Below are 25,807 nucleotides of genomic sequence, written 5' to 3' on the forward strand. Positions count from 1 at the left end.
AATCAGCCAGGTGTGGGGGGACAAAACAGTTGGTATCTGTCTGCAGGGAGACTTTGAGGATACTAAGTTGAACATAAGGGTCAGAAGCTAAAGAAAGAAAAACCCCAAATCTGTATTCTCTGCCCAGATTTATCTCTTATACAGATACTAGTTGATTGAAACCATTAAAGATGTTGTCATAAAATTAATCATTCCATCCACATTCTTACTAGAAACTGGAAAATTAGGCAAGAATACCTTTTACAGCTTCGTCTTAGCACTCTCTGTGGTGCTAAGCAAACCAAACAAGCCCTACTGATTTCTAAGGCATCTTTGAATGCTTGATCTTGAGTCATCTTGATTGCTCAAGACCTGAACAGAATTTGTGTTTATGAACCCAGTTTGAAGTGGTCAAAGACGCAGCGTGTCAGCAAGCTCCATGTTCGCTTCCGTATTTGTTTGGTCCTCAGGCCATAAATAATGGGGTTAAAGGTAGGTGGGATGACCAGATACAAATCAGCTAACAGTACTTGGATATGCAGAGGCACTGTGTCCTTCCCAAGCCAGGCCACATAGATGGAGGCCATCCCAGGTAGGTAGTACAGAGCCATAACCCCCATGTGGGAGCCACACGTGCTTAACGCTTTCAACTGAGCATTCTTTGAGGAGAGACCACATACTGCCTGGAGAATCAGGTTATAGGAGGCAGCAATAAAGGCCACATCAGAGCCCACGATAATGGAGGAGCCAATCACACTGTAGAGACTACTGGGCATGGGGTCAGCACATGCCAACTTGGCCACAGCTATGTGCTCACAGTAGGAATGGAGAACCACATTGGAGCCACAGAAAGGCAGATGACTTACCATCCAACTCAGTGGAGTCATGAATATGACAGCCCTAATGGTGATGGCCATACTCATTACCAGCATCAATTGAGGTGTAAGAATCCTCTTGTAGTGTAGAGGCTTACAGATGGCTATATAGCGGTCAAAAGCCATGGCCAGCAATAGCCCTGTCTCCACAGATGTGGCTGCATGGACAAAATACATCTGAGTGAAACAAGCATTAAAGCTGATGAAGCCATCTCCTGAAAAGAAGATGCTCACCATCTTCGGTACCACAGAGGAGGCCATAACAATGTCCACGGCAGCCAGAACACACAGGAAGCAATACATGGGCTCTTGTAGAGTGAAATCCACCCAGATTACGGTCATGATGAGGGTGTTTCCTAACAGGGATATGGTATACATGGCACCCAGTGAAATAGCCAGCCAAAGATGTGAAGATGGCAAACCTGGGATTCCCACAAGGAAGAAAGTGTCAGGGGTTTCCACTGAATGGTTATAGGGTGTCCCCAGCATCACAGGTGAGACTGCTTTCCTGTTAACACATAAAATGATGTAAGAAATGGATGCAATCCTGTAAGACTTGCTCCCAGCTGTATACTGCTAGGAGCACCTGGTGGCATTTTCAGCTCAGTGGACTACAGGATCAGAAAACTGACATCTGAGCAGTTTATCCTGCCCCACTTTCCATCTCCCTCAGAATTCTTTGCCTTACTAATTCTCTTTATTCAAATAGCAGCTCATGGCCCCTTCTCCAGCTCACACAGAGGGAGGTACCTTTTTCAGAACTTTCATGGAATCTCCCATGTTGACCTCTGAGGGGCCTAAACAATTCTAATACTCTACCTATGACATCATTGTATTCAATCAACTGTGTGTCTTGTTCATGGCCTTATACCAAGTGTATGATCCATGGCTATGATGTCACATGTACATTAAAAGAAGATACATGTCCTCATAGCAAACAGTTTCCAAAGAATGAGTGAGAAAACAGAGGAATTTGTCTTCTATCTTTGTATGTTCAGTTCATGTTACTTAATAATTATTGAATGAAACAATGAATTTCTTAAGATTTAACATGTCATATTTTGTATCTTTAGTATAGTGCTTTGACAGTAGATGAATGAAGCATCCTTCTGGTTGAACAAATAGATTGATGAGTTTGGATGAGATTGGAGAACAACACTAACACTTTCCATAGGTGATGATAAATTGTCTGGAAATAATTGTGACCTCCTACCTTCCCTAATTTTCAGCATGGATTTTCTGTTGAGCTAGTTTCAATTAGTAGATTAAATAGTTACAGACAAAACTTTAGGGCTCCTTCATAGATGAGCCCCAATAGGTTTTTATAATTCTTCAAGTCCTATAACTCCCTCTTCATGTTAAACCACCGAGACATTCCAAATAACAAGCTTTATCCTTTAGAAAGGAAAATACTTCCTAATGTACATAGTATGTACCAATACTAACTTGAAGAGTCTAGTATTCATAATCTGAGTGTATTTATCCATTTGTAAAGTGATATCCATTCCGTATAAGACAGTTAATACAGTTAAAATGACATTAAATATTTTGTCCAAGATCACACAGCAAGCAGTTGGTAAATTTGAAAATCAAGTTCAGGTCTTTCCATCTCCTGTTAACACCTATGACACCAAAGTGTGTGTGTGTCATATTAGGGGCCAAGCATTTTTTATAGATAGATAGATAGATAGATAGATAGATAGATAGATAGATAGATAGATCGATATCTGACATATAATATGATGGTATTATATATATATATACATATATATATGTAGATATATCTATCTATAGGTATATTAGGGGTCTCCCTCAGCCAGTTTTGGTGAAACAGAATTACTACTCTGCACATCCAGGAGCTTGTCTATTTCTGCTCATTGCTATATTTAGTCTCAATCTACCACAATCTAGTGTTACCATATCATTAATATGTAGGAATATGGTTGGGTAAAACCTAGTATAAAGAGTCACCCTCAGTATAAGGAGTCATCAATAACCACCACTCCATTCCTTTATGGTGTCCTTTAGTTACTTTACCCATATTATAGATGGTTTCCATGATTTCAGATCATGTTTGGGCATGTGTACATTCTTCCAGTCATTTAAGAATACTCCTTACAAGGAGCCCTTATTCTTCTATTGGTATCACTCAATCTTGAGAGACACTAGTTGAACTTTTTCAAGGGATCCCTAGTTTCTCTTTCCTTAGAATAGAGCATATAAATCCTGCATGCTTCTTTGTACTCCACTCAGAATGTGTTGTTGGTCCTACATTATCAAGAGACAAGATAGCAAAGTGGCTAAAAAGCATTGTTACAAGATACATATTACCTAGACTGAAAATTCTACTCTTACACTTGCTAGTTGTTTTGCCTTGGTTAAGTTTTTAAAATTTCCAAGCCTTAATTTTCTCATTGGTAGAAAGAGGGTAATAATTCATAATTTATAGAGATCTTTTGGGATTTAAGTGAGAAGTTGTGCAAAGGTGCTTAGCACAATGCACAGTATTTGGTGCTCAATAAAACACTGCTAATAAAAAGAATAAGAGTGGTTTCCTGGTTTTAATCTTCTAGTTCTAGATTTCTCAGAATAGCATATTCAAAAGGATATGGACTTGGAGGCCAAGTTAAAAAAAAAAAAAAAACCAGAAATGCCTTATAATGGAACAGATTGACTAAAGTTGTGAGCTCTGTTTCATGGTCAGAGTAAAAGAACCTTGCTGTGTGTAGCCACGGGTGGGACATCTTCAGTGATACCAATGAGAAGACAGTGGAAATCTTTTTGAAGTAGAATGGTAGTAAAGGGTGGAAAAAATATTCAGCTCATCCCTAAGACTGCCATGTGTTTTCTGGATGCTACAAATGCAGAGTCGACCATTACTGCTTAAAGAGCTGAAGAAGAAGAGCCTGAGGAAACAGAATGCCTCCACCCACCACCCCACTCACCTCTGATCCATGATCTTCCTCCTCTCCTGGCTCACTGCCCTGTTTAAATCCACCTTTCTTCTGAGGGTAATTTCAGCTGGTGCCCTGCCCATCCCTCCTCTCTCTAGCCCTGGCAACTTCTAGCTAGTCATACCTTTCATTCATGAGATTTTATTTTTCTCTTATCTTTTCCTTCTTAATTAGCACATCTGGAAGTTTATATATTTATTAGTCTTTTGAAACGACAGGACATTTGGTTTGGTTGGTCATCTTTTTTTTTTTTTCATTTTTATTTCACTCTATATTGCCACTGAAAATTTTCTTGCTAAAATCAACAGTGGTCCCCATCAATGACATATAACCAATCCAGTGATTTCTTTTCATTTCTTATTTAACTTAACCTACCCAAAACATTTAACATGACTACCTGTTGCCATATTTGTTAACTTTTTAATTGAAGTATGACATACTATAAAATCCACAGATTCAGGTGTACAGCTTGATTAAAAAATTTTTTTAAGTTAGCACGTGAACACACCCACATAGCCACTCCCCAGAGCAATGTACAGATACAATTGCTTCCTAATTGTTGAGGTGCATTGTTCTTCAGAAAGCTCTGGTCAAGCTCTCCTAAGACATTTCCAGCCCAGAATCTGCCTCTTCCTTCAACCCTGCAGGCATTTGCATGAAGATCTGGAGGGCCAATCACTAAAGCTTAGACAAGTCAACTTCAATAACTAGATCAAAGGGTATGTAAGGATTTTTTAATCCTATTTAAAGAGTGGGAAATATACAACTCAAATTAAAGTTATCTTCAAAGTAAAAGCAGTAATGCATAAATCATTTGAATGGAGCCTTTGTGTTTATGATAACCCTATGCCTCCCCTCTACAACTAAATAAACATGCTCCCCATCAGTCCTACTGCTCAATTTCTTTTCTCATAACTCCCTTTTGACCCTGAAAACTGTCTCTCCACTATCCCAAAGTTGGACTTACTCCTTTCTCAGCTGTGAACCAAAGTAATATGTGTTCCCTTTTCTTTCTTTCTCCCCCTATCCTCTCATCATTTCCAGGAGGTGATCTTCAATTCAGCACTACCCACCAGACCTGAACACTCCTTTATAGTATGATGGAGGACTTTCATCCTCCTTTCTAGGGTGACCCTGCCTTAAAACTCCATCAGCCCAACACCCAGTCCCCAGGTCAATTACCCACATTCCTGTTGTATTCACTATTCAGCTTCCTCTGATGTGTCCACATTTCACTCAAAATAAGGGGGATTTTTCAGTAGCCTTCAGGAGGAGCAGGAAGAACAACACAAAATCAAAGATGAACAACATAAAGATGTGAGTAGTGTCACTTTGAAAGACCTCCCACTGGAGTTCTCCTTCCCCTTAAGATTTTACCATCCTGCTTTTTCCCTGGACACTCCAGTTTCTGTTGGCCACTGCCAACAGCCAAACACTGCAACTCCTCCAGAGACTGGTTTTTCTCTATATTCTAGCCTCTGGGGCTTTCCAGATTACAGAAGGAAGCAGCTGCTTAGTGTACAAAGAGTCTTGTTTCTTCAAGTGCTCCAAGAATACCTAAGAGAATATAGAGTGAACCCTGAAAAGAAAACAGAATCCCAAGATTTGATTTGTGAAATCCTGCTTTGTGTGAAGTGCCCTGTTAAGAACTTTATGAAGATAATCCCATTCCATTTTCACAATCCTCTAAAGCAGCTGCTATTATTACATCTACATTTTATAGATGAAGTGCCTAGAAGTTCACAAAGCTTGTAAGCCAAGTCAGGATTCAAATTCTAGCAGTCATAATTCATTTCACTTTGCTGTAGAATTCTTCACACTTGTAGTATACTTAATCTCTCAAAGTCTGCTTCACTGTTCTTCAGTTCTGCCTGGATACGCCTCATGGTGGGTTTCACTGGTTAAATATATCTCATGTTACTGTGTCATAAATCTTATTTGAATAGAGCAAGGAAAGAGTATAAAGGAGACCAAGGAAGATAAACTTTTCACACTGAGGAAAGGGGCATGGACCTCAGCACAAAAATAGAAGACAAAATATTCTCTAAACAGAGAATAAACCAGAGAAGATAGAATGCAAGATACTTGAAAGAGAATGAAAATAAATGAGGCTAGAGGGGTGAATGGGCCATGTTTTAAAGGTCATGACTTCTTAGACATCAGCATGGGCCAAGAATGGGAAAGAAGAAAGAAGAAAGAAGTCAAGAAGAGGGGAAGAAAAGAAAGAAAGAGAAAGAACGAAAGAAAGAAGCCAAGAGATGCAAGCTATAATTTCTCTTTTTTATAATGGCAAAAGATATAGAGATATATGGGGATATGAAAAAAAGGACATAATACTGCATGCCCCCAGCTCCCCAGTTCCTCAGCAGAGACCAACTTATCACTGCTGTGAATGGCGAGAGGCCCTCTGTTGCCTTTGAGGGGAGGAAGGGTGCTTCTTGCCCTCCTCAGCCTGACCCAGCACACTCCTAATGATGACACAGGGTGGTTTCAGTCCAATGTACTGGGTTTAGCATCTATTAGAAGGTCCACTCTTAAAGCATGCAAGAGAATTAGTCCTCAAAACTGGTGTGCTCTAAAGTTTAAACTCTAAAACCTGTGGGTCCCTGTGGCCTACAGGGTAATTCAGAGAACAGGCCAGAATGTAAACCCAGACAGAAGGAAAGTGGGCAGTGAAATGCTGGAGGCAAAAGGGATTCTAATGCAAGTAGTCCCAGCAAGAGGTAAGGCAGCTACCGCTCCTACAGTGCCAATGGGGACAGGACTGCTCTCCCCTGGGGTTCACCCTGGCTCCCACTGAGACATTTTGGCAGTAGTGGATCCTCACAAACAGGGTGGCCTTCAGCTCACCACACCCAGCCCCAAGGCAGATTTCCAAGAGAGAGAAGAAGCATTCCCCATTTCCTGTGGGCAAAGACCCAAGATAACAGAACAAGGACAAAGAAAAAGTATTCTATGGAGAAGCAAGAGCCTCCAGAATCTTTGGTCCTCTCACTTTGAGAATGTCATAGCCTACAGAACATGGAAGAATACCTGGGATTACATGAAACTAGCTATTGTACAAAGCAGTCGTACATAGCCTGCAAAGGGGTAGACTAAGCAGAAGAATCGGTGTGGTAGAAGAACCCTGCATTGCTGATATTTTCATTATAATTTTATATCAGTACTTACAACGAAGTTTTTAGGTTTCCTTTTTTGCGCAATCTTTATCAGCTACAGCCATCAGTGTAATACTTCCTTGTATTTTCTCTCTCTCTCAGTTTCCTATAAAATCATCTGAATCTAATGAGGTTTTTGGGTTTGGGTTTTGGTTTTGTGGGAGTCAGATAGAGCAGGGACTGTACTTGGATGCCGTCAACTCTACCTGCCAAATCCAGTGTTTCTGCATAGCTGACACTTTATGTCGTAGATCTTCCAGGACAGCTAAAACTGTGCCCTTGAGTAGCGTAGCTTGCAGGATTATGGGGGCAGAATGCTCCGGAAAGGAGGGACTGTGCTGCAAAGACTACTGAAGACCTGACCTAAACACTAACAGTCTGCACCAAGATGGACCCCAATGCTGAACTTTCACCAACGTTTCCCCATCATTTTAATAGTAAAAATCACACCCAGCGGTGGAGATTTAACATGTTGATTAGACATGCAACACATGAAAAAGCATGACCTTTAAGGGCACAGGTGCTAACAAATCGCACCTCTCCAGGCTTAGACATCACCCTTGTCCCACCTATGTCTCTTTAGAACCTCTCCCTGACCTCTCCTTGGGAAATTAGCCTGAGGATTCTTTCTTTTGTGTTGCCTCCCAGGGGTGCTGGCATAAACCCCAAGGTAGCCCTGCCTGAAACTCTCATTTGGCCTCCTGTCAATGTCTATTGTTTAGAGAACCCAAGGGCCTACTTCGGTAACAGGAGTAAATCTTAGCTTTATTTCTTTAGTGCTGATTTGTTCTTTCTACTGAGATTAATTTTGATAGAATGGATTGCATTATACTATATCAATTTCCTTTAGGTTTTCTCATTTATTTGCATAGAATTGTGCAAAGTATCTCTAATCACTCTTATTTAATCAGCTTCAGTAATTATTTCTTCTTGTCATTTTTTATTTTATATATGTGGGGTATCTCTTTTATGCTTGATTAGAATTAGCTGTGATATAGGCAGGTTGGGTCCAAGGACCCAGAGCGGGAGGTACCACAGAACCATCCAAGAGAATCTTTGGCTCCACAAAGGATAGAAATCAAACACAAACCAGGAGGGAGTGAGAGCAGAATTTAGTGAAGATACAGAGTGTTCAACACAGAGCACCTGGGAGACTCACAAAGGAAAAGGAAGAGTCTTGCCTTTGCTGGGGGCTGGGGTTTTTAGTGAGGACAGTGGTCCCGTGTACCTGTCCTCTCAGGCACCCAGAACTGGTTAGAAAAAGGACAAAGGTCCAGGTGTCCTTCATAAGTCACTTATTCCTTGGAGCCAGGGGGTCTAGACATCCTGATGGCTGGTGCCGATATTCTGGAATATGCATATGATGGCTTTGTCCAGTCATTCTTGCCCAGTCATTCCTTAGATGTTATCTATTGTGTTGGAAGATGCTAAAGAAATCATGAATTCCTTGTCCCTTACAAGTAGGACATACGTTACTTGTATGTGTAAAATAGGGTGCAAGTCCTAGCAAGAATAGAAACAAGAAAAGGAGGAAAAAGCAGATTTTTATGGTGTCTCAGCTAGTTTATTCTGCTGTGTTTATTGTATCAAATTGTGCAAGATTCTTGCACAGAGAGTCATGACACCAGACTTGGAAGTAACTTTGTTCCTGTAGGCACCACTCAGTTGGGTTCCTACCAGAAGAACTGAGCCCCAAACATCCTGTGCCATAGTTTTTTTATATATATTTTTTCTTTTTTTCTCTCCCATATATGGTAACACACACAAACTTGTAGTCTGATTAAGTAGTCTCAGTTTTACAAGGTCATGAGGGGTGTTGTCACGTAGGCACATAGCCAGGTTACTTTGAAGGTTTCTTTAATTTCTGTTTTTGTTTTTCTTTTCTCTATTTTTTTTCTCTCCTTAGGGAGGGGATTCTACCAAAAAATTTTATTAGTTATGTTTTTGTTATATACTTTTTTTACTTATTCACTAATCTTTATTCTTTTTGTTTTATTTTAGCTTCATTTGTTGTAGCCTCGTAAATCTAGGAATTGCTTTTTTTATTGAAATAAAGTTTTTTTCTCTGATTTCTGTTTTTATTTTATTACATATATTCTGATGTGAAGTATTTTCAGTATGTACCATTTTTTGAAATTCTACATTTGATTAGTTCTTCTTTTTCACCCAGAATTAGTTGTTTCATAAAGACTTTTAAAATTCCCAGGTAAAAGAATCATTATAAAGTCCCTTATTAATGTCTAGCCCTCTTACACTGTACTCTAAGAAACTTTTATTATTTCTGCTTTATGGAACTTACTGTTTTTTAGTATGTAATAAGTGGTCACTTTTTATGCATGTGTCAGGTGCAATTGAGAATGTGTATTCTCTGTTATCAGAGTATTAGTCATTAGTCATGTTGTTTAGGTTAATACAACTTTAATAATTTATTGACTGCTTGACTTTTCTTGGGCTGAGAATTGCTATGTCACTGCCTTCTACTATTAACCTGTTTCTATTTATGTATCTCCAATGGTTTCTGCTGTAAAAAGAGGTTGCTATGTCATTTGGTGTATAGACATTTATAACATATTTATTATGAATTAAGGTCGTTAGCATTATAAAGTATCTTTCTTTGTATTGCTTAATGATACCTTACCCTTAAATCTACTTGATCTGATATCAGAAACACAGCTGCTACCTCATATATGCATGATAAACCTTTTCTATCTCCTTAACCTAACTGAATCACTTTGTTTTACAGTTGATATGGCATTCTGAGCTAGTCTGAAAAATTCTTTTATTTGATGTGTTGGGCTAATTTATATTTAATGATATAATGATTTATTTCAACTCTATCATGTTATTTCACCTTGTATTTACTACATTGCTCTATGTATTCTATTTTCTATCCTCTATTTTTGTATTTCTTTTAGCATTAGGGTGGTTTGCATTATTCTATGATATGTTGATATTAATAACTTTTATAATAAACATTCATTTCCAGCCCAACATGGGGCTTGTATTCATAACCCTGAGATCAAGACCTGAGCTGAGGTCAATCCAGTGTTGGATGCTTAACCAACTGAGCCACCCAGGTGTCCCTTGTTCCCCATTTTTTAATTTAACTTTTTACTGTTTTGCCTGTCAGCTTACAGTGATATCTTTTTGTCCCTGCCTATTACCTAGAGGATAATCAGCAAATTAACTTACTTTCTCTTTTTCCTCGCTTCACTTCTCATTTTTATTTGTAGTCTTTACATTTTGCCAGAACACATAGTGTTTGCTTGGCGTTTTTCTACTCTGCATATACATTTTTTAAGTCTTGGATGACAAATGAATATATTCATCCCTCACCATAAGTTCTTTTGCCAAATTTCGCCCAGCCGTCTTCTGGTTGGATCAAACTTGTTCTGTGTTACGATGCCTCCAGAAAGGAGATGGCTAAAGTATTCTCTGTCTGTAATGTTTAACGTTATTTTTCTACATCCTTAATATTGAAAGACATCTTGGCGGTTGTAAAATCTTGGTTCACACTTTCTTTCCCTGAGGTTTTAAGAAAACATTTCCCTAACGTTACTGATTTTGTGTGTTGCTATCTGGAGGTATAATTCAAAACTGATTTTATTTTCCTTGTAAGTGACTTGGATTTTTTCCTTCTCAATATCAAAAGCACTTTTTTCTTTATTTTTAATATTTGATGTAGTCACCAAAAATTAGTCTCAAAAGTTGACAATTTCAGGGGCTCCTGAGTGGCTTAGTGGGTTGAGCATCCAACTCTTGATTTCAGCTCAGGTCATGATTTCACGGTTTGTGAGTTCAAACCCCACATTGGACTCTGCACTGACAGTGTGGAGCCTGCTTAGGATTCTCTTTCCCTTTCTCTCTGCCCCTCCCCTCCTTCAACATAAATAAACAAATAAAAGTTGACAATTTCAGATACATTTTTTTCCAGGTTAGAGTCCTCTTAAAAATGCATGTTAAGATCACTTCTAATTTCCATCAGTTTTAAATCTTCAGGAAAATTACATATTTTTTTTTCTTTTCCTATGTATCCATTACTTTCTCTTTGATCCCCTTCATCTCTTTATCTTGTTTACCCACCTAGGTGTTTCCAATTCTATCTTCTCTTGCCCCTAATGAAATCTTAAGTTGAATGTCTTCTCTCTTAAGAAATGCAAACTATTTGTTTTTCTTAAATTCCTTTCCTGAGTCTGGTCAAATTTTCTTTTATATCTTCCTGATTATTGTCCTTTTCTCTTCCAAGGTTTTAAGTTTCTAATGTGAGGATTTTTTTCAGTATCTGCAAATGCATAATTTGTGGTCACTATTTTCCTCTGCTTCACAATTTCTTCTTTGCTTGCTTATTTGTTTTGATGGGGAAAGGTGGAGAATTTTCAAAGGCTGAAATGTTTTAATTCCAGTTCTTTCATTTCTTGTTATAATACCCAAGTATAGATGATGTCTGTTGTTTTCTTTGCATTTGAAAGTGTCTGTTTTCCTGAACCAGCAATAACTAATTTGCATAAGTTTTTTAGGACATTTTGATGGCTTGCTACATTTCTTCCTGAGTAACCCTCTTGATAAAATGGAAGACAGTTTTTTAAATTATAAGTATGGATAGCATTTTTATCTGAGGGAGGGAGAAGAAAGCTCTTGTGTGTTTTTAATTTATTATTCTCTTTAGTTTCTCTAGGACTCTTAATTTCCACTGTTTGCTTCCATTTGGCCTCCATCACTAACCCATTTAGTGTCAAACAGGTATAGCAGAGATTGCCCACCTCCCATTATAGCTGTCTGTGGTTGTGTTTCCTCCCCTGACTGCTGATGTTGGCAGTGTATTGTATGTACTGTGTAGTGTATGGGTGATGATCCATGGAGCATCCAAAGTCAGAGCTGCCTGTGACACGACCTAAATGAGCTGCAGTTGTAAGCATTCACAGCTTGTCCTTAGCTTAACCAGTGAATTGTGCTTTGTGTAGAGATGGTTCTTGTTTAATTTTTAACATCATGTGACCATGTTTTCTAAGAGAATAGATAATGAAAATGAGAGTGAACACATTACCAATACCAGCATGACTCAGACATTATCAAGAAAGAGGCTAAATGACTGGGTTATTTTAATGACAGATGAAAGGATATGTACAACTGAATTGAGTAGGTGAATCACCAAGCAGAACATACCATGCAATTCACAGAGAATAATTTGGGGTTAGCCATGGTGGAGAATGGGATATGGAGGCACTGTCTGAAAAGACCAGGATGTAACAGACGAGTACTTCCAAATGAACCAAAAGTGTTTTTCATCCCTCAAGAAGGCACTAATGCTCAGCTGACAGTAGGGGCCCCTGAATTAGCTTGAGCATATCACACAACTGAGTTTGATTTATCATAGCATTCCCTTGATTACTCTATGAACCTGTAAAATTACATTTCCTGATTCAAAGGTCAAGTAAAAATGTCCCATGGACAAACAACAGGGGAAATTTTGATAACAGGTGCATTGGCCCCTTGCCCCTGAATCTGTTAAAACTTACCAATGATCATGCTTTTCACAGTATGCCAGGAGACCTACTGAATCATTCAACAACCCAAAACAAAATATTTCCCTTGGCTTTTAGGTACTTTTATTTGAAAAAAAAAAGGGGGGTATCATACAGTCTTACTTATTTCTATGAAGATCTTAATGAAACCACATAAAACAAAAGATTGTTGATACTTGTTTGAATACAAAGACTACGATCTCAAATTGTAATATCTATCTATCTATCTGTCTATCTATCTATCTATCTATCTATCTATCTATCTATCTATCTATCTATCTATATCTGATGCCCATGGAAGGGCTTCCATTTCTAACAATAACCAAGCTCCTAAAGAATTGATTTCCAGACTATCTCACCTGCTCCTTCCCACTTGCCAGAGACAGTCAGTTGACATAACCTCTCTGTGAGTTTTTGGAAAGTAAAGCCTAACAAACCTGTCATTTAAAAGTACTTATTACCTTTTAACCAGATCATCTAATTTCTTTATATTCATTTCCTCATTTGTAAATTGGAGACTAGTTATAATACGTCATTTACTATGTTATTTTAACAAATAAATGAGATATTACTACATGTGAAGTTTACCACATTGCCTGGCACAAAACACTTAATATTTATCATCATGATCATTAGTCAAAATGATACTTGTTACAAGTGGACTAATCTGTGTAGTTGTTGAAGATAAGATTTCAGCTATACTTAGGAAATGATCAGGTCTATTAAACTCTTGCTACTCAAAGTATGATCCTCAGACCAGTAGTGTATCACCTGGGAGCTTGTTAAAAATGCAAAATTTGTCTTTCACTTCAGACTCATTTAATCAGTCTGCATTTTAACAAGACCTCCCAGGTGATTTACATGCATATTAACATTTGAGAGGCTCTAGTATGAACCACTCCTTTTCAAAAATCACATCAGGAATATGGCATTAAGCTCCAGAGTGCAGCTGGAAGGAGAATTAAGAGGCTGATGCTAATTTGAGGCTTAGCTAATAAGGTGACATACAGGTATATTCAGTAACTACAGACTCTGACCTGTTTGGATCTGTTCTACATTTTTAAAAATTTTATTCATTTCAATAATTTTTTCAATTGTAATTAACATGCAGTTGTTATGTTAGTTTCAGCTGTACAATAGAATTATTCAACAATTCTATACACTTCTCAGTGTTCATCAAGACAAGTGCACTCTTGGGGTTTCTGGCTGGCTCAGTCGGTAGAACATGTGACTCTTGATCTTGGGATCATGAGTTCAAACCACACACTGGGTGTAGAGTTTAAAAAGAAAAATAAATAAATAAGTGTACTCTTAATCCCATTTATCTATTTCACCTATTCCTCCCCATCTACCTCCCCTCTGGCGACTGTCAGTTCTGTGTATTTAAGAGTCCTGTTTTTTATGTGTTCCCAGAAACTAATATAATACTGTATATTAATTATACTTGAATAAAAAAATAAATTTAAAAAATGGATAAAATCAAAACCAAAAAACAAGTGTGGGCAAGGATGCGGGGGGGTGGGGGAAGGAACCCTCAAGCACTGTTGGTGCGAATGCAAACTGGTGCAGCCACTGTAGAAAACAGTATGGAGGTTCCTCAAAATATTAAAACTAGAATTACCATATGATCCAGTAATTCCACTACTGGACATTTACCTAAAGAAAATAAAAACACTAATTTGAAAAGATCTATGAACCCCAATGTTGATTGCAGCATGATTTACAAATGCCAAACTATGGAAACAGCCCAAGTGTCCATCAGTAGATGAATGGATAAAGATGTGGTATCTATACAACAGAATATTGCTCTGCAGCCTTTTTATAAATGGAAATCTGACACTTACCTGGCCTAAGACACACATTAGACAAGAAAGTAGAACTGGAAGGAAGAGATGGTTTCGTCAACAAACGGATGGATTTTAGGCAGTAGTGGAAATCTTCACTGCCTGCAGGCATTGAAACCTCAGAAGTTAGGTTAGAGGAACTAGGGTATTTTGTCTGTGGTTCCCTAGGCCGGAGCCTTGTCAGGTGCATGTGTGCAGAGCCATTTGTGTACATGTGTGTATGCAAGCACGTAAGTATTTGATACTTAATCCCATCTCACTCATGCCCTTCTTGCTTGAGAAGTATTTATACTCATTATAACCCTGTTATATCTTCCAAGGGGAGAATTCCATTCCATGCCATGAGGAACCAGCCACAATACCACCTAACAAAGAGCCTACAAGATTTAAGTGGCTTCTTCACAGAAGTAGATCTTTGTATAGGATGTGAACAAGAATTTTCCAAACAGCAGAATAATTCTCCTTAGAGTTGGATCAATTTAATAAGTCTCTTGAGGTTGAGGTTCAGATAAAGGTATCAATTACCAAAGGTCTTTGGCTCCTGCTATGAAAATCTATTACTTCCAACTCCCTACATGTATCCTTCCCTAAGGTTTCCACGGCTAGAAAGTTAACCAATAAATACAAAAGAAATTGAGCAAGTATTCAACCTTATTTTCCAAATTTGTGTGTTTCTCATATTTTAGTTCTAATAGTTATATCTCTATTTTTGTTTTGCATTTGAAAAGTAATCAAATTTGAGGTGAATGTATTTTTGTTATGACATCTGTTTACATTGTATCTCTGGGATTTTTATTTCTATGGTCTTAATTATCTTTAATGTTCACCTGTAGCATATCTATTTATTTCTTTTTTTAGTTTATTTATTTATTTTTAAAGGGAGGGATGGGCAGAGAGAGAGAGAGAGAGAGAGAGAGTGAAAGAGAGAGAGAATCCCAAGTAGGTTCCACATTGTCACTGCAAAGCCCCATGCAGGACTCAAACTCATGAACTGTGAGGTCATGACTTGAGCTGAGATCAAGAGTCAGATGCTTAACCAACTGAGCCACCCAGGCACCCCTAATTCATGATTTCTTCACCATGACGAAATACGATAATGGGAGAGTCCATTCTCCAATCAGGAAAAGTTTGAGGCTTTATTTCCTCACCCACCCCAAGTCCCCTCAGACTAATCAGTTATGAACACTCCCTAGTCGTAGACTGCAGAGCACACACAGATCCCCTTTCAGGGCTGAAGCATTCATTAACTCAGGAGCAGGGAGAGCTGGCCACTGAGGACTCAGCTGCATCCCTTTCCAGGAATTACCATCAGCCAAAGGATGCTGCACTACCCTAAATTTTGCACCCTCCTAATCCCATAACTGCATCCAAGTCTCCTTGACCCTGGGTATACAGGTTTCTCCTCCTTGCCCAATTCAGGACAAGTGTACAGGGTCATCTCCAGAGTGTACAGGACAAGTGTACAGGGTCATTTCCAGAGTTCCTCATGGGATCAGCTGAGGATTTGTAATTCACCTTGTCACTCTGCATGATTCACGCCTGTTCAAATGTTGGTCCTGAGTATATTGCATGGTACACTATGGCATGAAAAACTCTCAGAGCCCCAAACAGTGGATACCAGGAACAGCCACAGAAAGTAGATTCGACTGTGATTGCAAGGTGGATGCCTAGCCTCTGAGAAGTTTCTGCATCCTAGAAAGAACAGGTCATGCATTTAAAATAACCTTATAGTAAACACATGTGAGATCTTTTTACAAGCTTCCAGGAAAGCTGTGAAAAATGAATTGCTTTAATAAGTTACCTGATGTTAACTTTTTTTTTTGCATTTTGGGGTTAGAATCTCTTGGTTATTTGTACATTATCATTATCATTATAATGCACATTTTACTGGTTTTTTAAGAGAATTTTCACGCCTTTTGTCATAAGTGAATGGTGTATAATTTTGTTTGTTTCCTTTCTATGTTATTAATATCCTAATTTGGCTGCAGAATGATGTCACTCCCATAAAATGAATTCTTAAGCTTCCTATACGTACATTGTGCAGTATGCTCTTCATTTGGGTTTCCATCAAGGTTATTCTAAAGCAGTACCATTTCTCTATACCTAGAAGAGCTTTTGATGCATAAGAGATAGTTGAGTACCCACTTATCACCTATTGATTTTTAATAATTTATTGACCTAGCAATTTTGCAATACTGCTGAGTTGCTTGTCTGCTCCTTTTCTGACTAGGAAGTCAGATAATCTTTTTTTAAAAATGAAACAGTGCTAGTTAGTAAACTTTAGGATTAATATAATTTGAGACCTTTATTTTAAAACTGAAATGGGAGGTGGTCCTTAGAGGAGAAGGGCTTTTCTTGACAGAAATAAATGTCTCAATCTGGAATAAATCTCCCAAACCTAGAATTGTGCTTCTGTTCTGTGACACCCTCCTTTCAGGATTTTCTAGACTCTGTGTAAACCCTATATAGCTCCTCTATAATTTCCAGATGGCTTTAAATTATTCTGGATCCATTCTGTCACTCAATCATGTCACACTTCCAGTTAGCCGATTCTGTGTAGTGATGAACTACTGGGAAGTAACATGAACAATAATATAGTGCTCATTGAGCAAAGCATATTCCTGAATCTGGGCTTAACCACTTATGAAATGTTTAATTTTGAGTGGGTAATTTAATATCTAAAAGCTTCAGTTCAACTATAAAAGAAATATGAAAATAGTTACCTCTCAAGGATTAAACGAAATGTTAGATTGTAAAGCACTGAGCACCTAGCCCTACCAATAACCAGTTCTCTGGATATAATGACCTGAGGGAGATGAGGGAGGTCTGGGCCAGAATGAAAGATTTGGTCATCACTTTCAGTTTGCACAGAGATGGCAACTGACTCCATGCATCGTGAAGGCAGTGGTCAGCAACCTTGACTGCACATGGAAATCACCCAGGTAGCTTTACAAAAGATACACTCAATGTTTAGGAAAGCAACATGGCCCCCAGGATTCTGGCTGAATTGGTACAGAGCAGTGGTTGTCCAGCTGTAGCATGCGTTAGAACCACATGCAAGGCTTGTGAAACCACTCATGGTTGAGTGCCATCCCAAGAGTTTGTAATTCAGAAGATTGAGGATTCGTATTTCTAACAGGTCTCAGGTGTTGCTGCTGGTACAGCTGCTGGAGAGAAGATGACAAACTTATGAGTAATCTCCAGGCAGCTTGAGCACTTTTCTATGAAGGTGGTTTTGTCAGGGTAAGGATGGTAATTGTACTTCTGCTGCATGCTAGAGATTTCACCGGTTCTCCAAGCGTGGAGCCAAGGATAGGGATGTATTGAGAGAAATTCTAGGACATGAAAAGTGGGTTTTGACATCAAGTGGAGCCATCTGCTTAACACCATGAAGTGACTGGTCACTAGTTACACATTCTTGTCTTGCCCAAACATGTTTCTGGAGGTAGAGAGTTAGGGCCACTGAGATCCAAAATAGAAGAACGTTGGCAGTGGTTTCTGCTCACATAGAAAGGGACATGATGTGGGTCTTCCTCTATAGTAATAAGGAAAGAAATATTTAATGTTTTTCATATGGAATAGTGTTCTATCACTATTTACTGAGTTTATTTTCTGATTTAAGATTTTAACCCTTTTCTGACAGTCGCAACTGTTTTTCCTTGTGAATTCTGATAATAAATGTTGGAGGGTTCGTTATCATACAGGTGTACACACTCAGGGCTCTCCCAATTAAAAAAAAAAAAAATCAGCACCAATCCTGGGCTGCCACTTTACCTATGGTTAAAAAGATTCAGGAAGCTCATTGGCTCCAGTCTGACCAATCATGTCCAGCCTCCAACTCTAACCAATCATGCTGTCTCACCTTCTATTTAAAGTGAGACTTCCACAGTCCACTAGAGTATTTATGCTACCGACTAAAGCCAGACTTCTCAAACCTGAGTAGCAGGAGAGCACCCAGGATCTAGCAAAGTTAGTTTCTCCTTTCTGTCAGTGTTCATTTTTCTCTTTTGTTTCCGCTCCCTTTAAGAGATGGGGAATTTCCTGCTGTCTGGCTGTAGGAAAGACAGGCAAGAAAAATAACTACACCTAGACTTCCCTTTAACTTACTAGTCACAAAATGTCCTAAGAAACTAAGACTTAGGCAGTAAACTCAACTTTTCTTCCTGTCACTAAGCTAGAGGAAACCTTAATACTGGGATGAGAGAAATGCTTCGGGCGGATGGAAACTAGAAACTACCTCTTAGTCCAGGTGGAGCTCATTCTTCTTATTCAGGCTTCCTCCACTTTCCTGTTGTGGACTTGTTGGAAAATCTGGGACTGGGAAGAACTCCCAAAGATCTCTTAAAGACTAATCCTAGCTAATGGTTGGAAAGCCTCTCTCGAATTAACTAACCCTGCTTTTATTAAAGATACTTCTAACTCTTGAATTTAGTGCCTTTTCAATGCAAGGCAGAAGGAAGGACCTTTAATTAGCTCAAGCTTTGGTTCTAACTTGTATAATCTTTTTTTCTTCTTGAAGCCCACCAAGACAGGCTTTTTTTAAATGTTTATTTTTGAGAGAGGGAGATACAGAATCTGAAGCAATGTGGGGCTCAAACTCCGATCATGACTGGAACTAAAGTTGGTTGCTTAACTGACAGCCACTCAAGTGCCCCTGGTGTGAGCTCTTTCTAAAGCTAACCTCCCATCCTTGTTAGGGGTACAGTCTATTATCTTTCCTATTCTGATTCAAAACCCATCAGAAGGAAATTCTGTGCAGAACCTATTGTCATTCTAATACCTTTACTAGGCTTACTTCATAGGTATCTTCCTCTGAGCCATCCAAATACTTCAAGAAATTACTCCTAATGTTGAGTGTTCTAATAGGGCACCTTCTTTGTCTGAAATCCATCTCTTACAAAGCCCTTCTCCAAGACCAAGGACTATTTCTTGAACGTTCTCTATTCTATTTCTCTCAAACAGCTTGAAACCTTGGAAACACTTTGGTGTTCATTTAGGTTCTGACTTCTGCTGGAACCGGAAGCAAGCTCTAAGGAAATGGCTTTTACAGAGGAATAGTCCTCCTATCCCTCTTGTTCAGCTCTCCCTGTCATTTAGACTGACTTAGTGTCACTTTATCCTCCTAAAACCACATAGTGTTCTTGTGTATTTTCCTTAGCCCATAGCTGTTTCCAGTCCTCTAGATTCTCTAACTCAAGTGATCTCTCTTCAAACTTTTCCTAACCTTGGATTTGGGACTCAAGTTGACTTATAACAGTATTGTTAACCCCAATCAGATGTCTTGTGGGATCCTAGACCCGAGAGTTCCCTTTTAAACTTCCTCATGTTGAACCTACAGATCCTCTAGAAATACCTTCCTTCAAAACCCCTTCTTAAAGGGTTTTCTGCTTGGATACTCCTCAGCCTGAGGTCTCTACTTCATTCTTCGAATACTGACTTAAGCCAAAAAAAAAAAAAAAACCATCCTGGAATGTACATGGGCTCTCTAGGGGATGATATTGTGATGCTGATCCTAGAAAGTTTCCTCATTCCCTCATGCTCAGGCTACTTCTGTACTCCAGGAATGAATCCTGATACAGGCAAAAGGAGACATGAAATGCACTGAGAACCTACTCAAAAGGGAAATCTAAGTGCCCCTTCCTATAATAATTCCTTGCCTATCCCTTGAAGGGGATTTAGAGTTTCCCTTTAAGTATATGAGAAGTTAATAATGTATGAAGGGCTGAATTGTGGCCTTAATTCAGAAACTCACAGGTGCTATTGGTTGCAATACTGTCAACCCAGCAGAGTTGGATAGCCTCACCTGTGGCTGCCTTCCTTGGAGAGCTTCTGGATCCAGTGGAAAATTAATACATGTTTTGTGGCTCATGATAGGGATCTTAGTATGTTTCCAATTCTCCCAAAATCTTTAGCTAAAGATGTCCTACAGCAGACCAACCACTCCCTACACATGCCAATTAGTGTGGTAGAAAGTGGCAGCTCACCCTTCGTGAGGAAGGAAGGTGGTAAAGGACGACCAAAGGTTGAAGTTTGTATCAGGGAAGATGAGAGCCAGGAGAATGGAGAATGGGAGACGTGCTGGGTCCAGGAGGAAGTTCCCCCTTGTAGCAGGGTACCATAGTTGTTGGTAGCCTCAAGGATTCCTCTGAGCAAATGCAGCAGTGCTATGGGAGGAGTTGCTGTTTAACCTAACATGTGTCATCTTAGCAGCTGGAACTTGTGGACAAAACCTCACCAGTGGAGATCTTCTCATTGCCTGTTCTGGCGAAAAGTATTGCTTTAGTCTTACTCTAGGCCTTCTGTCCTACAGGAACCAAAGATTGATGATTCAATGGTGGCTTACTAAATCTGTGTGCCTGAATTTCTTCAGCTGAAGACATTCAGATCACCTGGGAGCCTTTTGTTTACAGTTACTATTGATGGCTTCTCAGCTGGGTTCAAATTGGGATGCTTTAAAGCAGTCTTCTACTTGTGCTGTTTGGTTTTGTGAAAGCAATCCAGGTCAGAGCAGGGATAAGTCAGTCTTCAGAAAACACGCCATGGTGACTACATCTTCAGCTCCCATTGCTGTGTTGTAACGAACAATCCCAAGCTCCCAACAAATGCTTCTCCAGGGTTTGCATGTCCTGCATTGCATGCCCTACTCACCTGAGTAGATAGGGTGCAGTCTCTTGGAGGAACAGCTGTTGTGCACGCGCGGGCACTCAGAAGCAAGGACATGAGGATAAGGGAATGAGGAAAAGAGCCAAAGGATGGGAACGGGAGGAACAACATGAGTGATGCCCCTATTTCCGCTTTATTTCTCACAGGCAAGTAGTCTTACACAGACAGCCACAGCTGTAAAGAATCCCGGAAGATTGCCAAAGCTTGAAGGACATTAATACAATTAACATTCTAACTCAAGAAGCATGAAGACAGTTTTACGACTAACATCTTAAGTGACTTAACCTCTGAGAAACGGGGGGCAGCTGCAAGGGTTGTAAGGGCATGAGAGCTTTTGCTCAATCGCACTCTCCTTACTGGCTCCTTGCTGCTGCTGCTGCTGCTGCTGCTCACAAACAGCAAAGTCCAGGCTCCCTTCACACAGACCTATACTAAAGGCCTTTCTGTAGTGGGTACCTGAACTTCCTGTGGTCCTTCCTAAGGACTGCAGCGCACAGATCTCCTGAACCCTCTTAACCACCTTTAATAGTGCTTGATTCCAGGCTATATTCAAGAACAGGAGGAAAAACTCATGATGCAAGCTATTCTCCTTCTATAAGCAGACTTGACTGCCTGCCTTTTTAAGCTCTTTATAGAGTTGGTGGCACCAACAGCCATAGTGTAAAGGTGTTGAGCGCATATGGTTAATACAAATCAGTATCTTTTTCCTTCTGGCTGCTGTTTCCTGTTGCTTGGCCATATATAATCTCACCTGCAACGTAATGCATATTCACTCGACTGTCCAATAAGCTATAAACCTACATCCCTCTGACAGTACCTTTTTATTAGCAGTCCCCTTCCTAGTGGCTGCCCTGTTGTGCGCATGCGGGGGTGCAAAGAAGCAAGGACATGAGGAAAAGAGAGCCAAAGGATGAGGACTGGAGGAGCAACATGAGCAGTGCCCATATTGCCGCTTTATTTCTCACAAGCAAGTAGGCTTATACAGCCACAGGTGTAAACAATCCCGGAAGATTGCCAAAGCTTGAAGCACAATCAACATTCCAACTCAAGAAGCATGAAGACCCATTTGTACAATTAACATCTTAACTCAAGTAATCTAATCCTAGAGAAACTGGGGTCAGCTGCAAGGGTTGTAAGGGCAAGAGAGCTTTTGCTCCATCACACTCTCCCTACTGGCTCCTTGCTGCTGCTTCCCAAACTGCCCTAATGTTTAAAACTTTTCTTCTACTTACTCCCAAAGGCCATTTTCAGACTTATCCAGGTTATTTTAGGACTTAGCATTTGGCTTCTGAAAACAGAACTTTGCATAACTATCCAGTTTTCTGAATCCAAAAACTGCAGCATATTATGGGAATCCTATTCCAACTTGCCTGTTAGATGAATGTAAGGATGATCACTTAACATCCATTTCCATGGAGATGGACACCTACACACCCCCACTCAAGGGAGTTACTTTGGAAGAAACCCTCTTGACTCCTCCCCACCTTTCTCTGGCCCCTACACAATGGATGTTTAATCTTAAAAAAATCTTCAAATTATTTTGAGAGGGGGAGAGAATCCCAAACAGGCTCCACACTCTGTATAGAGCCTGATGCTGGGCTTGAACCCACAAACCAGATGGTCATGATCTGAGCTGAAACCAAGGGTCTGACACTTAACAGCTTGAGCCACCCATGCACCTCTAAGGGACGTTCATTGATCTGTCAGTTTAATGGAGATTACAAAAGCCAAATGCCTGTCCACATTCTAATTATCTCTAATCGTGGGATCTATCTGTAGCCTATAAGTGAAAGTCAGGTTGGGTCTTCATAAAGCAGACTATTTCCTCAGCCCATCAAAATATCCCCTTGGATTGAGAAGTGGACAGGTAGTTAATGTCTCTACATCCTGGTCCCATTCTCTAGTTTAATCAGTCAAACCAATACTTTGCCTCACCATAGGAATTAATCTAGTAATCTTGTTTAAAAGCACAGATTCTGAGGTCAGACTACCTGGACTTGGTTCATAGCTCTACTATTTAGGACTTGGGTGTCCTCTGAAACTGCTTAACTTTAGCTCCTCAGTGCTTCCTTGCCTGTAAAATCAGGCTAATACTACAAGGTTAGTTATGAAAACTAAGGGAGTAAAAAGTTTCAGAAGTATATAATGGATACCAGGCACTAAAACATTTACTTGGTTCCCAGGTCTTAATTGTCTAAGTACCTATAGGAGAAAGGAATGTAACATTTGGGAGCCCCAGTACTTCTAATCCATACCAACTTTCGATTTCCTGGGAAATCCCAAACTGTCCTTCCTCTACATCTTGACACTTACAGCTTCTTCAGTCTGGAAGACTTCTAACACTTAGCTATCGGCTATCATTTGAATCTTGGTTGAATAATGTCTTTATGAGGTTCTTTCTCCTACTCAACTAAGTTATTCTAGGAGAACATGATCACCTTCCTATGGTCAATAGTGAACTAGCTATTCACTGGCTAAGTGGAGGGGGGGAAAAAAAAAAAACAGTGCAGGAGGGGACTCCCGTCAAAAGACCAGAAATGAGAGCTCCCCCAGATAAAGCAGAAGCAAGTAAAGATGATAGCATATTTGACGTGATAGCTTGGGCAGCACACACAGTTCAAGTGAGGACTCAGGTCCAGGAAGGTCTGAGATCCAGCTACTATGTCACTTGGGGAAAGGGCTATACTATGCAGTCTGGAGTTTGGTACAGTAGTGGAGGCTTAAGGCCCTAATGTTCCCAAGGTTTTCCCCCACTAAGGAAGCAACTCCATCCTACAGTCCACTTAGATCAAACCAGCTTCTAGAACTGGACTGAACTAGTTAATCAAAACCAGTTTTTGTGGTCCAATTCACTTGTTAAGTGAATAATTCCTTAAATGGCATCCTGCTCTCTGCCTTAGCATTGGAGTTCTCCACTGGCAAAAAGGTATCCAAAGTATCTTTCCTTGGAGTGCATGAAAAGTTGTCTCCCTGGGTGACTCAGTTGAGCACCTGACTCTTGATCTCAGCTCAGGTTATGATCCCAGGGTCATGGAATCTAAGGCCAGTATCAGGCTCCATGCTGAGAGTAAGCCTGCTTAAGATTCTCTCCCTCTGCCCCTCTCCCTGCTGGTGTACTTTTTAAAGCTTGAGGGTTGACCTTGGTCACCAGACTCCAATTCCAAAACCAAGATTTATCCCTAAATACACCAGCTCAAAACTTCCTTAACACTTACTAATAAACTATCGACCCAGAAAGACTAAACTGTCCTCTGCAGCTCCTTTCCTTTGGCAAGTTGATCTGGATCCAGTGTAACTCAAATGATGTCTTCTGTGTCAGACTGTGATGGCCCTTGAGTAGGAATCTTGAAATCTGACCTGTCTGGCAGGTCGGTCAACGCAGGTCCTGAGGGAGGGAGTGAGAATTGGGGGGCAGGGGGACACAGAATGGAGGCAAGACAAGTCTCTGATTAAGCCTCGTTTATTGAGACCATGCAAGTCTATTAAAGGGTAGAAGGCTGGCAGCTGACATAAGTCAGTTGCTAAGAAACAAGGGCGAGGATAAGGGAGAAGCTAAAAGCACAGCACCTGGGAAACCAATAAGAAGGCCCAGCCTACAGGCCCTGGGCTGGAAGTGATAATGCAGCCCTGCTGTGCTGGGAGTGCTAACGCAGCTCAGCTGTGCGGGTGGCTGATCTTGCAGGTCGAGGCACATATATTTTTTTTTTTTTTCTGGCAGCTCCCCACAGGAATCCTATGATTCCTGGCACTTGGGAATGGAGAAAAGCTGTGCCTCTTGGTGACTCCAGCCTCTCTGCTCCATAACCTAAAAGGAACACCTGAAGTCCCACAGCTAAGCAGATATCAGGAGTGCTACAAAAACAGTGACTTGTTCAGAGAAACAAGTGGGAGTACAGGTGTTATGCCAAGATCGCAGTTTCCCCAAAAACCAAGACCACCAGGGAGTCTGAGTCATGTATGCAAAAGCAAAGGGCATTTATTTGGGCTTAAGCTCGGTGTCTCAGGCCTCACCAATGCAGTGGTTCCATGCTGAGAGCCCCAATCAGTCAAGCAGGGTTTTTATTACAGTAGGGGCAAGGGATGGGGTGAAGGGTGGAGTGAGGGGCTGGGATTACAAAATGATTGGGCGGCACATAGGCAGAGGTTGTCACAGTGCAGGGTGATTGGCTAATTTAAAACTAAGTGGGCTCACTGAAATAGCGGGAATATCAGGCATTTAATGACTGGCTTGGGCTGGTGGTGGTATCTGCTTGGGCAACAGGTGGGTTTTTCTTTCCGTTGTTGCTGAGTCACACCTGGGGAAACGTAGGCCTTCTAGTTTGAGGCTTATTTGAAGCCTCTCATGGAGCCGTTTGGTCCTTCATTCCCCCCTTTAACTTGTACCTGACCCAATCATAGGTCTGCTAGTCTGCCACTGTCTAGGGTTAGAGCTTGAATTACATACAGTTCGACGCAGCTTGAGCTTGAGGGGGTTTTTGATGTCCCAATCCACTTTCCATTGTGGGATGAAGTCTTCTCGAATCGCGAAGGGGTTGGCCGGGCGGACGTGGGTATAGAGAATCCAGGTGGGGATACCGTCGACCTTTAGAGCAGTAGGGGTAGTCAAGATGACGATGTAAGGTCCTTTCCACCTTGGCTCTAAAGTCTCTTGTTGGTGTCTCTTTACATATACCCAGTTGCCAGGATGAAACTTATGGGGATCAGGAATGGGACTGGCCTCGTAGATGGCTTTTAGATGGGCCCAGACATCTTGGTGAACACGTTGAAGCCTTTCTAAAATGAAACAAATCATGATCTCCAATTTCAGCTAAC

General features: G+C 40.3%; 1 protein-coding gene across 1 annotated transcript; it reads right to left on the minus strand.

The window, feature by feature from the left end:
• Positions 1-368: 368 nt before the first annotated feature.
• Positions 369-1,358, minus strand: LOC115306412 (olfactory receptor 52I2-like). The gene has a single exon (XM_029956794.1). The coding sequence runs from the start codon at positions 1,341-1,343 to the stop codon at positions 369-371; it is 975 nt and encodes a 324-aa protein (XP_029812654.1). The 5' UTR covers positions 1,344-1,358.
• Positions 1,359-25,807: the final 24,449 nt, after the last annotated feature.

The sequence above is a fragment of the Suricata suricatta genome, chromosome 11 (genome assembly GCF_006229205.1).
Source record: "Suricata suricatta isolate VVHF042 chromosome 11, meerkat_22Aug2017_6uvM2_HiC, whole genome shotgun sequence".
NCBI classification, from domain to species: domain Eukaryota; kingdom Metazoa; phylum Chordata; class Mammalia; order Carnivora; family Herpestidae; genus Suricata; species Suricata suricatta.